Raw genomic sequence first — 14,268 nt, forward strand, 5'->3', positions numbered from 1 at the left:
CTGTTTTTATTTCGTTTGTAATACTTGAAAAATAAATCAGTTGACCATATCACACTAAAATAAAATGTAAAATTATGAAATTTAGATTATTTGTCGAGTTTTTCTGGATTATTCTCTTTTTTATCTTCAAAATACAAATAATGAACACTGATTTTTATATTTTAAAATTTATTAAAAAATATTTTAAAATGTCAACATCAGTATATTTTAAAGATACAATTAAAAAACAATACCAACAAAAAAATCTGAAATCAAAATTATCCTAACCAATAATTACTAAAAATCCTTGAAATAACTCCCTACTCATCAAAAACATATTGTATGTCATATTATTATGGACTCATGACTAGTAAATTTCTTCATCCCACATTCTAAGTATGGTATCTATTATTCTGAACCAAACAGACTGTGTGCTGTGATACATCAAGAGTTCTACACTACACAATGGGAACTGTAGCATTGAGCTGAATTGATTGGATGAGATCAGAGTCAGGCAAGTTGAGGGGAGGCAGAGAAAAAGGACTCTGAGTGGAGCTACCTTTTCTGATCTCTTGCATTGTAAGTAAAGCTGCAACTGTGTTTCTGAATATTCCTTCTCCTGCAACTGTGATGGCCTCTTTTGCTTCCTTTGCCCTTTCTGCTTCTTCCTCAGCAGGGAACACTGCATCAATTATGCATTCACATTCCTTCACAAGTTTTGAAATTAGATCTGTTGTGAAAAAGGGCTGCTCCAGCACTTTCTGAATGAACGGCAAACGCAGAAGCCCCCCTGTTCTCTTGTCATATTTCTTCAGAATTTTAGCCAATCCTACAAATTTCATCGTTCTTACTCATTCAATTATGCCATGATTTTGCTGTTATTTACTGATATATTATCTTACATAAGAAGAAATTACTCTGTGATCTGAAGTTTAGAATATGGTACCTGTGTAATTGATGTTGCTGTAATTTACTAAGAGAACCATTTCACCGTGGAAATCCACTATAGCTTTTCTGATTTTTCCCATCTCTTCTTTATAATCTGCTTTTGAAGGTTCTCTACCATTTGGCCCCCATAAATCAACTACTCTCTTGATTCTCTGTTGTACTTCCTGCACCACATATATCTAATAATAAAAAAACACTCTTCCCTGTTCCTTGTTAAAGTAATACCAATTAAAAAAAAAAAAAATATATATATATATATATATATATATAGAATGTGAATCTCACTTTACAAACATCTGTATTTCCAACATTAAGTTAGGCTTAAATCTAGTTTATAATATTTTCAACCTCTGTATTTCTAACATTGAGTCAGAAATTAAAATAATTTAATGTTATCAAGATTAAATTAATGATTTTGTTTTATTTCTACTTCATAAAGTATGCATTAATTAAAGATTAAATAAATATAGTTCCTGATAAAGATTAATGCATACTTCATAAACTATGCATTAATTACAGCAAATAAAGCTCTGCGCTGTTCACATCTAATTCAACGTCAAGATAATAATAAACATGATTTGCTACAACTACATTGAAACTGGTTGGAAAAAACATAACATTGTTGCATGCACCTAACCTAACGCGTAAGAGATAGGTAACGTGGGACAAGACTTGGTTGTAAAAGTCCCAAAACAAAACATCATTGAACAACTAAAATACATTTTGGAAATTAAAATCTCCCGTTTTCAAAATTGATAGAAGAAATTCAAAGGCTCGGCCAAACACTGTTCACGCTGTTCCAATCAAAACCAATCTGCTCCATTTTCTCCACCATAAAAGTGGTTGATTTTCTCCAGAAAAATTCACATTTATTATTGTTCCAATTGTTAGAGTTTAGTTCATAAGACCCATCTATTTTAACTAAGTAATCTATAATAAACTATAAAACATGATTTATACGCATTAGATTTCGATGGACCTTAAGCACTGTATAGATTCTAACATTATAAATGATATTCTATAATAAAGATAATGTATTTTATGTTCGCCTCTATTTTACGAAGATGTGTTTGCGTAAAAAAAATCCTAAAGAATGTGTTAGATTGTTTTACATCAATAATGTTTCTTAAAAAAATTGAATAATTTTTCTTAAAAAGTTGAGATGTCAACCTTGTAAGGTTGTAGACTTTTCTCTAATTTTGAGAGAAAGAAAGCTATCTTATTTAGATTTGATAATTCATATCGAGTGTGAAAAAAAGTCATGTATTTAATATTACATTAAAAGTATGTAATACATCTTTATATTCAAACTGAAAAGACGCAAGTTAAAAGAATAAAATATTCTTTTAAGATCTCAATTACTGAAGCGAAATCGTGACTTTTTTCTTCTCAAACTCTATAACATAGAAGATCTTTTGAAAAAGAAATGTTGATAGAAAGGGCGACAATAAAACATACGTTTCTGCAATCTTTAAACAATCCTTATACCCAATAAGACAAAAATATTGTTTGGGTTTTTTAACAACCTAAGAGAGTATTTTTTTTATCTTACATTTGTATTTGGACACTATCCTCATGTAAATTTGTGATCGTTTATATTCCTTCTTTGTAACTTGTTTAATGAGGAAGAGTTGTAACTCAAACAGTATTTGATTTTAGTCATGATTGTATTCGAAATAATACTCAATATTAATCAAAAGTGGTTGTTTTCAAACAGTATTCAATCTTAGTCAAAAGTAATTGTAGTTCAAATAATTCTTAGTCTTATCTATGAGTGGTCGGGATCCAAAAAAATACCTACTTTGTATATTTGCAACATAAGTCTATCAGTGAAATTTGCTCATTTTGATCAAGAACTAGATATAGTTTGATCTTTTAAATGAAACATTATAGAATCATGAAATGTAAATCTATTTCAACTTTAGTATCTTTGAAGAATATATTATTGATCTACAACTAATTAAAGAATGTTATATTTGTTAAAAATGGAACTAACACAAAAGTAGGCATTTACATCACCTAATTTATGTCTAGCAACTAGGAAGCTCAGATAAATAAAACATAGTGATATTTTTGCAAATAAGTGAAAATGAATTACGTCGGACGTCTTATTTTGTAATGTCCAATATAAATGATCTAACTTATGTGATACAATAAGATATCCAACATAAATTTTTTCTATATATCTGAACCAGGGTTTCCTCCTCATTTCTTAGTGTACAAAACTACGCTTCCAAGTCAGGGTTTGATCTCCAATGACAAAATAATGGTGGTTTGAGGGTTCATTTATGCGTGTTTTATAAAAATACATTGGTAAAAAAAAGGTTTGTGTATTTTTTTTTTATTTTCATTACATTTAAAACTAAATTCAAATTCAATTCTCACTTTGGTTCATTTATATATTATATGATAATTTAGACACTAATTCTTTTAGTAGTCAAAATATTGGTAACTAATGTTAATAATAATTTAAAGCATAATTGATCACTAATTAAAATTCTTTATTCATAATTATGAGTATTTTAGAGACAAAATTTTTAATTTATAAATTAGTATCAAAATTAGTTACTATAGTAACTAATTATTTTTCGTCTCTAAAATTAGTTGTTATTTAAGGATTTTCTTATAATGATTATTTTGTCCAACTAAAAAAAAGATTAAGGATTAAATTCACTATTTACCTTTAACTGCTTTAGTATTTTTTTTTTTCACTCTATTCCCTCGTATGTAAACGAAATGAAAATACTATATATAAATTTTTTGTTCAACTTCTGATAATGCTATCCCACCGAAAATTGTGCACGTAATTTCACTTTTCATTTACACAATATATTCTGCTCACGATTAACAATTAAGGGAATTCAATGGTTCTCGCATGTAATTCAAAATTTCCAGTTGAACCATTGAGTTGGTTACTGAACACCAGCTACTTAATATATTATATCAGACGTACATGTGGAAAATATTTCCCATAAATATATTTATTAAAAAATAAGGAAATTAATTTAAAGTTAGTTTACACGCAAATTAAAAGTAAAAATTTAGAAAATAAATAAATTATCTAATTTAATTTATTGTCTTCTTATTTTATTGTTTTAAAAGTGTTTATAAAAAAAAAAAAACACAACAATTTATAATATAAATAATTTGGTATATAAATAATAGTAGATTAGTCGTATTAAATACGCTTTCACCACAGCTGGTCAACACTACCTCCACTCTAATCATAATTACCAACATAGGTAATGCAAACCTTTCAATCTTTTACTCCTTATACTAAACGTTCAAAAGGATATTCCTAAGAATAAACTAGGAGATTATGATGAACGAAATGAATTACCACACGCACAAAATAATTCCCTCTATAAAGACAATTTTCGTCTAATAAACTATGACATGTAATTGCGTGATTGCTTAAAACAAGGATAAAGACATGTACACGCTCTCTACTATTTTACACCATGAAAAGAAAACGAAAACAATAGTTGATAACTTAAAAAATAATATCAAGAAACGAAATGGGTGTTTGTATTGATATATAGATATCACTGACCAAAACCATGCTTTATAGATATATTAAAAAAAACTTTGTTTAATGTGATTTGGACGTATATAAAAGAAACAACAAAACAAGCATATACTAAATTACGATTCAAACATATAACTTATGAAAAAATAACTAAAGAACCAAAATGGATATAATGAAAAACGAATTTGAAAGTGAAAATATATATATTGGAGTGTGAAAAGAACATTACCAAGTGTCGAATGATGAAATCCTCTTCTTTCTCCATGAAGAAGCCATTGAACTTGTCTATTTCATTGTTCAACAAGCAAATGAACTCAGCCTCGGTTTTTCCATATTCCAAGGAACCGTTCAACAACGTTGGTGCCTCCGATATGAGACGCACGAGCTTCTTCAATTCCTTGTACGACAAGTACTTGTCCCTCCACTCCGGCAAGGACTCTTGAATCTGTTGCTTCAGTCTCTTTCCAAACTTCATAACGTTGAAAAATGCTATTTTTAAGGGAGAAAACAAACAAAACAGTGTGAAGAAGATGAAATGCAAAAATGGGTTGGTGTAATATGAATGAAATGTAATGAAGATAGGAAAAAAAAAGGGTTAGAGAGGGGAATTTATGAGCTAAGGTTTGGTAGAATATTAGAAAGCATATGCTTAGCGTGATGAAGTGGCGGTTTGAAAAGGGTCGTTGAAGAGAGCATGAGAATTGTTAAAAGCATATTCGGTTACTGTATTACTACTTCATGGTCTTTATTATGATCAAGACTTCGAAAAATTAAAACTTGCTTGCTTCGTTCTTGGTGGTGGCAAAATGTGGTTGAGTTTAGTAACCAGGGTACAATAGGGTGTGGGTTTCGCAAGTGGGTTCTCTACTTTTTCTAAGACTGATCTTATTTGATCTTATTTTATGTTCTATATGTATATTTGTTTCGTTAGAATTGTCACATCACACTTTCTTAAACTTTTCCTTTTTTTTTTTTATCATGATCTTGTAAACGGGTTCAATATATAATGAATTCGTAACGTATTAAGTAGTGTATTAGTCCTAATTCAACAGAAAAATAAATGAAAATTTAGGCTAGTCAAATATCCTTAAAGGTAGTATAATTTTTCAACTTCAAAAAACCATCTTTAACTTATTTTAATTTAGTTTTTATATTTCTCGGTGATAATTTATAGGATAATGATATTTAGACAATATTTTTTTTGACAACATTTGAACATTGATTACGTGTCAATCTGTGATTGGTCAAATATTACTCCACAATCAATAACAATAATCATAAACATTATTGTGGAGTAATTTTTGACTAATTACAGATTGACACGTAATCAATGTTCAAATATTGTAAAAAAAATATTGTCTAAATATCATTATCCTAATTTATATTAATAGCGTAAACTAAGGGTGCCTCAAAGATTTTAAATCGAAACATTTAATATTGTATTTAAAGAATTTATGGGTGCCTCAAAGTTTTAGTATGTTTTTTTTTTAATATATTTATGTAATGACAAATGATTAATAAAGATGTCAGCCTAATTAATTACTAATACCTAACATGAGTTTTATAAAAAGAAAAAGGAGCATTAATTGCAATTTAGGTCCCTCTTTAATTAGTTCTTTGTAAATTTTTTAATCCTCTATTTTCTTCTCCTCAAATTTAGTCTATTTTCTTCCCTCAACATTAGTCACAACGTTTTAAATTTGATTCAATATTCAATTTTGTGTATGTTTTCATTATTTATTGAGCATTCTTGAATGTAGTATTAGTCTAAGATGAATAAAAGGGATGACAAAAAAAATTGTGCCTCCAGATAAAATCTGTGACAGATAGTTCATATATGCGGATATTTACTATCCGTAATCTGTGGATAGCGAATACTTTAATACTCGCTTATAAACAGGTCAGGTACGTGTATTATACTATCCGTATCCGTGAATATCCACTACCCGCAAAACATAAAAATAAAAAATTAATTTATATTTTATTAAGTTAATTTTAATTTTAATTAAAATTAACATTAATTTATATTTTCAAAGTTAAATTTAATTAAAATTGAATTTTAATTTATATTTAATTTATATTATATTTTATATATTTTTGGTAATCTTATTTAAATTTTATTTTAATAATTTATAGAAATATATATCCGTACAGGTAACGGATCAAATAACGAGTGAATTTTTTTTTTGTCGGATCAGATTACAAGTAGACACTATCTATGCCCGACTCAACCCGTTGTCATCTCTATGCATACGTGAAAAATAAAATAGGAACATATATGTAAAATTGAGAGCTTGATAAATATCGTGGATTAAAATATGATATCATGAATTTAAGGAGACTAAAATTGCAATTTAACCAATTCAAGTTAAGATTTACTAAGGTTCTGATAATTTTTTTTTTTAATTTAATATCATGTATAAAATTTAAACTGAAGGTAATTTTATAAATTATATAAATCAAATTGAATTAATTTAAATAACTGTAATACTACAATGATAAAAAATTAAAAATGGTCAGCATAGGAAAAACCTCATAATTTAAAAAGGAAAAGAAAAGAAAGTGTTTTATTTTTCTTTATAAATAATTTTTTATATGATGATAAATAGTTGATTAAATTTTTTAGGATGTCAACTTATCTGAAATATTAAAGTTCGTAATCATGACCTTATCTAAAATTTTCATAATTTTGATATTTAGATAAATATTGTTCACAAATACATGTGGTTGGAAGGTTTAGCAAGTAATACTTAGTAGTGGAAAAAGGTGTCATGTGGGTTGCGGGGGATGATTCCTTGGAATCTACTAAGAATCGTCCATGGAAGAGAAAAAGTGTGCATTCGTGAGTATTATTTAAAGTATAAATATTGGGGACTTTGGCAATTGTGAAAGCACCCAAATGAGGAATATCTTTCAGAAAATGCTTTGCTTATTTATATTATAATTATTCATTTACTCTCTCATGATCAACCATACTTCTTTACTTATTTGGTTCACGATAAAAATATATTTCTTTTATTTATGGATAAAATTTACAAAATCTACATAATTGGTATTAAATAATAAATAATTTAATACTTTTTTATAAATGGATCGATATTATATTATTCATATCGATAAATATTTATTATTTATAAAAATTTAAAATAAAGTTTAATTTATATTTTATTAAATTTAATTTAATTAAAATTAAAATTAATTTATGTTTAACTTAATTTATATTATATTTTATAGTTTCATTTAGATTTTATTTTAAAAGTTTATAAAATATATTTTCACTAGTGCGAAAACGCTGTTTAACGTCACTTAGAAGACATCGGTTTGCTGGTAACCCGATGTATATGAGTGGACGGTGGCATTATAGTAAATAGCTTGGTAAATTAGGCGTCGGTTTTAAGGTAAGGCGACGTCTATGATATTGTAGACGTTCTCACTGTCGCAAAACGACGTCTAATGGTCTGAGGTAGGTGAGAAGACAGTCCAGTGACTTCGGTGTTAACGGGGGCCGACGTCTATTAGGCTACAATTAATGCTCTTCACCTAATTCCCAGGCGCTTAGACGTCACGTAGTCAAAAAGTGAAGTCTAAGGCCTGTTTAGAAGGCGGGAAAACAAAAAATTCTTCAATTTAGATGTCGGTGTTGAGGGGAAGCGATGTCTATGTGCCTGTAATCAATTATGTTCACCAAACTCGAGGGCCTTAGATGTCGGCTAGAAGGGCACCGACGTCTACGTTATTATAGGCGTCACCACCCCATCACAACTGTCGTGAACATCCCTGACAAGAAATCAAACGTCAATCGGTTCAGCTTCCTAGACGTCGGCTCCCCTCGAAACCGACATCCAATGGGTATTCAAAAAGTCAGTTTAAATGTTAACTTGGATGTCATATTAGTGAGATAATCAACGTCTAGGTGATTATAGACGTCGCTTTCTACGCCCAATATCATTTTAAATAAACCGCAAACTCTTCATGACATTCAGTTTCTGATATTGTCTTCCTCTTCTCCTTTTTCTCTTGCGGCACCTCTTCTTTTTCTCTATTGCAGCATTCTATTGTTGTTTCTTATATCTTTATCGTCTTCCTCCTCTCCTTTTTCTCTCTTGCAGCATTGCATCCCAGGTGCGTGGTTTTTTTTTATGCTTACCGTTTAAACTTTGTTTAGTATTTCATCAATTATCTTCTGGTTCAATTGATTAAAATTTTCTTTCTTTGTGTTGTGTTTTAGTGCAATTTTGTTCCTTTCTTGGGGTAACATAGTAACACATTCTCCATTTGCTAGCTGCCTCCCAGAAAAAGCGGCGTCTTGTGAATTTCTTTTGGTCGTTTCAACCCAAAAACGACCCTGGGTCATTGCCTAGTTATCGTTTCACCGTGATTTTTCCCTCTTGCGGATGAAAATGGAACTAAGCAACAACCCAGGTTCGGTTTTGGGATGAAACGACCCATAAGAAATTCAAAAGACGCAAGCTCTTTTTTGGGGGGAAACTAGCAAAAGGAGATTGTGCTACTAGGCTATCCAAAGACGGGAACAAAACTGCACTAAAACACAACCACTGGATTAGACGTCGGTTAATGTATATACCGACGTCTATAGTACCTTTTAGATGTCAATCAGTGTCATTTTCGATGTCGGTTATTGCTCAGACCAACGTCTATATAATGTCTTTAGACGTCCAGTTAGTCCTACTCCTAGACGTCAGTTATATTCATGTTCGACGTTCCATTGACGTCACCGAAAATGACATCGGTTGTTTTGTAAACGTTAAAAGCCCAAAATAACCGACGTTAATCAACGTTTTTTCAGTAGTGTTTGTTAAAATATTTGCAAATATTTACGATTATTGGTTTGAAAAAAGTAGCAGATATTAATTAAACAAATATTTCATAGGTAATGGATTTTTTATTAACAGGAGATATTATTCATATTCAACTTAACTGGTTGTCATTGGTGGATTTTTTATTTTATTTTTCACAAGAATTGGATTTGGATTATTGATTAGGGTTCTTAATTTTCTTGCGTGCCTCTTAGGCTCTAACATTGCAATGTTAAGTGCATTTGTTCTTTGAAATATTATATTTAAACAAATAGAAAGGAAAGAGAAGGGTGGGTGAGGATGTGGAGAATAAGACAAATTTAGAAGGTAATTTGTTTCAACCTATTCTAAGGAATATTTCAAAAGGATATTCAGTATAATCGGTAGAGGAAAATAATACTTAAATACATATATGTTCATTTGAGTAGACAAAAATTATCTATATGCATTTTGCTTCAAATGATTGAACTAGGAGAGATCGAACCCCTGTACCTGTTAAAAGAAATGCTAGATTCCATGTCATGAAATCCCATTGATGTTAATAATTGCTTACACAAGCTACTTTCGGGTATATATTCTTTCGTTACCAAATTATCAATTCCTATATTTTGATGATTCTCTATCACTACAAAAACTCCTCATAAACATGCACAACACAAGGCATATGGTGTCGTAAGAGAACTTTCTAAAAGTAATATTGATTAAAAAATTATCATTGCTAGTGATGGATTTACGCTGAAGATCTCCTATTAACTAAAAATAAAATAAAATCATAATATATATATATATATATATATATATATATATATATATATATATATATATATATATATATAAAAGTGATGATGTTATGAAAAATAAATTAAATTTAATTCAATCTTACAAAATCGATTGATAAAGTGATGTTTTCATTCATTTTATTACTAACATTGAAAAGACTTTTTATGATAGATAAAATGGATTTTCTATAACAAGTGCTATGTGATAACGATTTAAAAATCATTATTTTCGTACTTAAATTTGACATTAAACATACCCTTTATGACTTAGAATTAGCTTGAAATCATGCATTTTACTTAAGTTAGAGAATAAGAGAGTCAAAGTTGGTTTTCTTGGTTTTATGCTTGGTTTTCCCATGATTTGGCAGGATTTATCAGGAATTGAATGAAGGAAGTTAAGGAAGAGAAGAGTTGGACTCAAGAGAAGGTGGAAAAGTGAAGAAAAGAAGAGTCGCAGCCACCGCTCAGCGCTATCCCACTGCTTAGAGGTAGCCATGAAGAGGGATTCTCTGCTAGATGCTCAAGCACCACCGTTGAGGGGTGAATTGGACTGTTGACCTCACCGTTGGGTGATGAAAGCCACCGCTGAGCGGTGAACTCCTCAGAGAATATTTTTGGCTTTTAACGATGCATTCGAGTTCGACGTCATATCTTGTGACGTAATTTTGACGTCGAACACCATAGGGCGACGTTACTCTTTTATATCCACGTCATACTCTAGAAAGTTTGACATCTAGTATCTAAATAAATAATTACGTTTAAGGGAAGATTTGGCCTCAATCGTATGGGGAAGGGACGTAAAGTTGACGTCGAATAGAAAGAGGTATGACGTAATGTTGACATCGATTTATGTAGGCGACGTTACTTGTTGTTTATAGACACGTCGAATATTAAAGCATAGGACGTCAAATATTTGAATAAATATTTATATTTAAAGCAGGATTTGACATCAAGTGGAAGGGGGAATGATGTAACTTTGACGTCGAAGTACAAAAAATGACGTCGTGTTTTGTTTCTATACACGTCGAGTAATAAAGAGTTGATGTCTATTATTTGAATAAATATTTATATTTAAAGGAAGATTTTACATCATACATGAGGAGGCTTGACGTAAGTTTAATGTCGAACTTGTTGATGCTTGACGTTACCCCCGCTGAGCCCTAAAGATTCTCGCCCAGCGTTGCATTTTTATCATTATATCCACTGTATGGTATGAACGTCATTCGGTGCATTGTTCAACGTTAAGATTCAATATGAAAGTCATGCAGTGTAAAGTTCGACGTCACATGCAATGGTTTTTTTTTTTTTAAATTTGGTTCATTTTAGCTCATTTAACCAAACCTGAAATACATAAACCAGTTTTCCAATTCTTATATTCACAGGATTAATTAATTTAAACCATGCTATTATCAATTCCTCAATTCCAATTAAATAGTAAAACTAAAAGACGTTAATGCTATAATTAAAACTTAAAAGAATCTTCAATTCATTTATTCACAGTATTCATCTATTCACAATATTCATCTATTCACAAGTAAAACTAAAAGCTAAGCAAATGCTACTATCATCAAAGGAAAAACCTAAAGTTAGAGCTATTTAAAATGTTTATTAAAATATTCTACTCATTCCTCTCTTATATTTTTTATTACTACACTTGACAATGTAGAGGTAGTGTTGAACTGCTACAAAATCAAGGAAACTTTACTATTATATTCATTTTAATGTGAAAAGTTTATTGATATTTGTAAGATTTTTAAATGTAAATTTCTACCTTAGTCCAATCTGCTCTGATTTCTAAACGGATGATTGCCTTCATCCATGATGCAGTAGCCACATGCCCAGGAATCATTCTGCTTGTTACACTAAACATGTGAAAGAACTTAGTCAAATGTAATGGTTTAAATTTGACTACGAAAATTAATGGTTAAAGATCAACGAATTCCAACCTTAGGATATATAATTTCAATTTGTCCTCCTATGGTCCTAGTCACAACTCTAAAAATATTTGAAACATTAGAAACATAAGTTAATATATTAATATCATAATGAATTGATATGAACAAATGTAAGACTTACGTTTGTAACAAGGACTTCAACTCCGATTTCATCTTCCTATGAAGAGAAAAAAAACTATACAACTTGTGCTTTTTTTTGGAATGATCACCATTAGTTGTCAATGGCCCCTATCATGTACCAACAAGTAGTGAGTTTATTGATTAAAATTTGATAAAAGTTGACATTATTAGGAAACACATACGCATCAATGTATGGTGCGATATACATCTCTCTATTAGACTCAGTCATCCATGTTTGCATATATGATTTTATGGAATCTAATGTGTATCTAGATGGTTGAATGGTCTGAGGTTTAAGAAAGCCATAAACTGATGCCCAACCTGATTCAACTGTGATGGTGTCCATGTACCTATAACAATAAAGTTAAGTATATTTATTAAAAATTAATAATACTAATATACATATTGGAAAATAATAATTAAAAAACTTACATGTACCATAGTTGTATGCATGAAATGTTCAACATTGTTTCTCCACCAATGATCTCGAATGCATCATTGAAATTAATATAAATTGGAACGCGACACTCGAGGCCAAATGTTCTTAACTCCCACAACAACTCTATCGGTCCTTTTCTCAACTTATTTAATCTCGAGGTCAATATGGATAGAGGATTATCATCACCTTCTGCTTCCTCATGATCCTCATTCACAGGTTGAGCCATTGGTTGTTTCTGAGGACAGTAGAATTGCAAGTCACATTTACAAAATTTAGGAATCATTTAATTATAACTTGAGGATTTAAGATAATAAAAATAAGAATATAATACCGCTGGTTGGCCAAAATATGGCATGATCATAGCCTTAGGCCAAGCTATAAATGTGCCTAAGGCTTCTGATGAGTCGATATTTTATTGATTTCACTTAGTTTATTGTGCTAGATTTAATCAGGGAAGTGTGCTTAATTGTCCGGTATTTTCCTGTTTTTGCTAATAGTGCTTAATTTGACCGAAAATTCATATTTTAATTAATTTGAATTATTTGGAAATAATTATTTGTATTATTAATTGTAGGGAAATTGTTGGTTAATATTTTGGACTTTAGGAGATATGCACATTCTAAACTTATATGAAGGAGGTGTGAAATTGATTATTTGGGGTTGCACACGGATATGGCATCATGGAAAAAGAAGCATCTGCAGCCATTCAAATTTCCATCCTGGCTTCACGGCCCAAAAGCTTGACCACACACTGCAGCACATTGGAGAGGAGGTGCATAATGGAGAGTTGCAGCAAGGAGCCCAAAGCAACAACACATTGTTTAAATTAGGGCGTTGCTGCCTGCACCTCTCCACTTCCACCCTCCACCTCCTCATTTTTCTATAACTTTTTTTATATTACCAAAATAACTTTTTTTTTTTACTTTTTTAACCCTGTTTAATGAAGTAACTTAAACGGATATCAAAATCACAAACAAACCTCTTCCCCTACCTCCCTCCCCGTTCCATTTTATCCTTCTTCTCTGTCCCAAGCCTCCCAGCTTAGTTCCTCAACCTCTCTAACAATTTAATAACAGGGGAGGTTCCCCAGTCCATACCCCAGCTTTAGAATTTACAATTCCTAAACCTCTCCGACAATGCTTTGGCGGGAAAACTGCCTCACGATTTATCCAACATGCAAAACCTAACTCTAGCTTTCTTCAAGAACAACTACTAGTCAGGTTTTCTTCCCAGCGGGTTAAGAACGTTGACCTGTTCAACAGGACTCTTCTCGCGGATTTCGGCAAAGATGCTATGGATTTCATAAACATCTCCCACAACAGATTTTTCGACAAAATCCTGATGGAGTTTGATGAGCTGTCGCGGCCCATACAAATTTTATTGCATAAAAGAAATGTAGTATAGACTAGGAAGTAACTCCTAGGTCGTCTCTCAAGGACCAAACCATGGTTCAGTAATTAGGTCTAACACAAAAGGGGGGGTTTTGAAAGTGTTTTTGTGAATGCAATTAGACTAAATTAAAACATGCAAATTAAACCTAACTAACAGGATTGAAACAGTTGGATACTAAAGCTAACATCACAACCAAATCAACACAATCAAAAGCGAACGAAAACAGTAAATTTAACGATCCTAAAACAAGATGTGCAATCAACATGGGGTGAAATTAAAAGACAATGGAACTTGAAATTAAATTGCTAAG

At 30.7% G+C, this 14,268-nt stretch overlaps 1 protein-coding gene across 1 annotated transcript; it reads right to left on the minus strand.

The window, feature by feature from the left end:
• Nucleotides 1-273: 273 nt before the first annotated feature.
• LOC106773836 (SPX domain-containing protein 3) lies at nt 274-5,283 on the minus strand. Its single transcript, XM_014660593.2, has 3 exons — nt 4,686-5,283; nt 926-1,091; nt 274-808 (listed from the first exon to the last, which is right to left on the minus strand). Exons 1-3 carry the CDS (start codon nt 4,929-4,931, stop codon nt 438-440), a joined length of 783 nt encoding a protein of 260 aa, XP_014516079.1. The 5' UTR covers nt 4,932-5,283; the 3' UTR covers nt 274-437.
• Nucleotides 5,284-14,268: the final 8,985 nt, after the last annotated feature.

Source organism: Vigna radiata, chromosome 9 (assembly GCF_000741045.1).
Source record: "Vigna radiata var. radiata cultivar VC1973A chromosome 9, Vradiata_ver6, whole genome shotgun sequence".
Taxonomy (NCBI): Eukaryota; Viridiplantae; Streptophyta; class Magnoliopsida; order Fabales; family Fabaceae; genus Vigna; species Vigna radiata.

Bases quoted from the DNA above. Each gene is read 5' to 3' on its own strand.
- LOC106773836 (XM_014660593.2), bottom strand. From the start codon at position 4,931: ATGAAGTTTGGAAAGAGACTGAAGCAACAGATTCAAGAGTCCTTGCCG. The intron at 1,092-4,685 runs GTAATGTTCTTT...TATGTGGTGCAG, and splicing joins ATTTCATCATTCGACACTTG to GAAGTACAACAGAGAATCAA. The intron at 809-925 runs GTACCATATTCT...TGAAATTTGTAG, and splicing joins CAGCAACATCAATTACACAG to GATTGGCTAAAATTCTGAAG.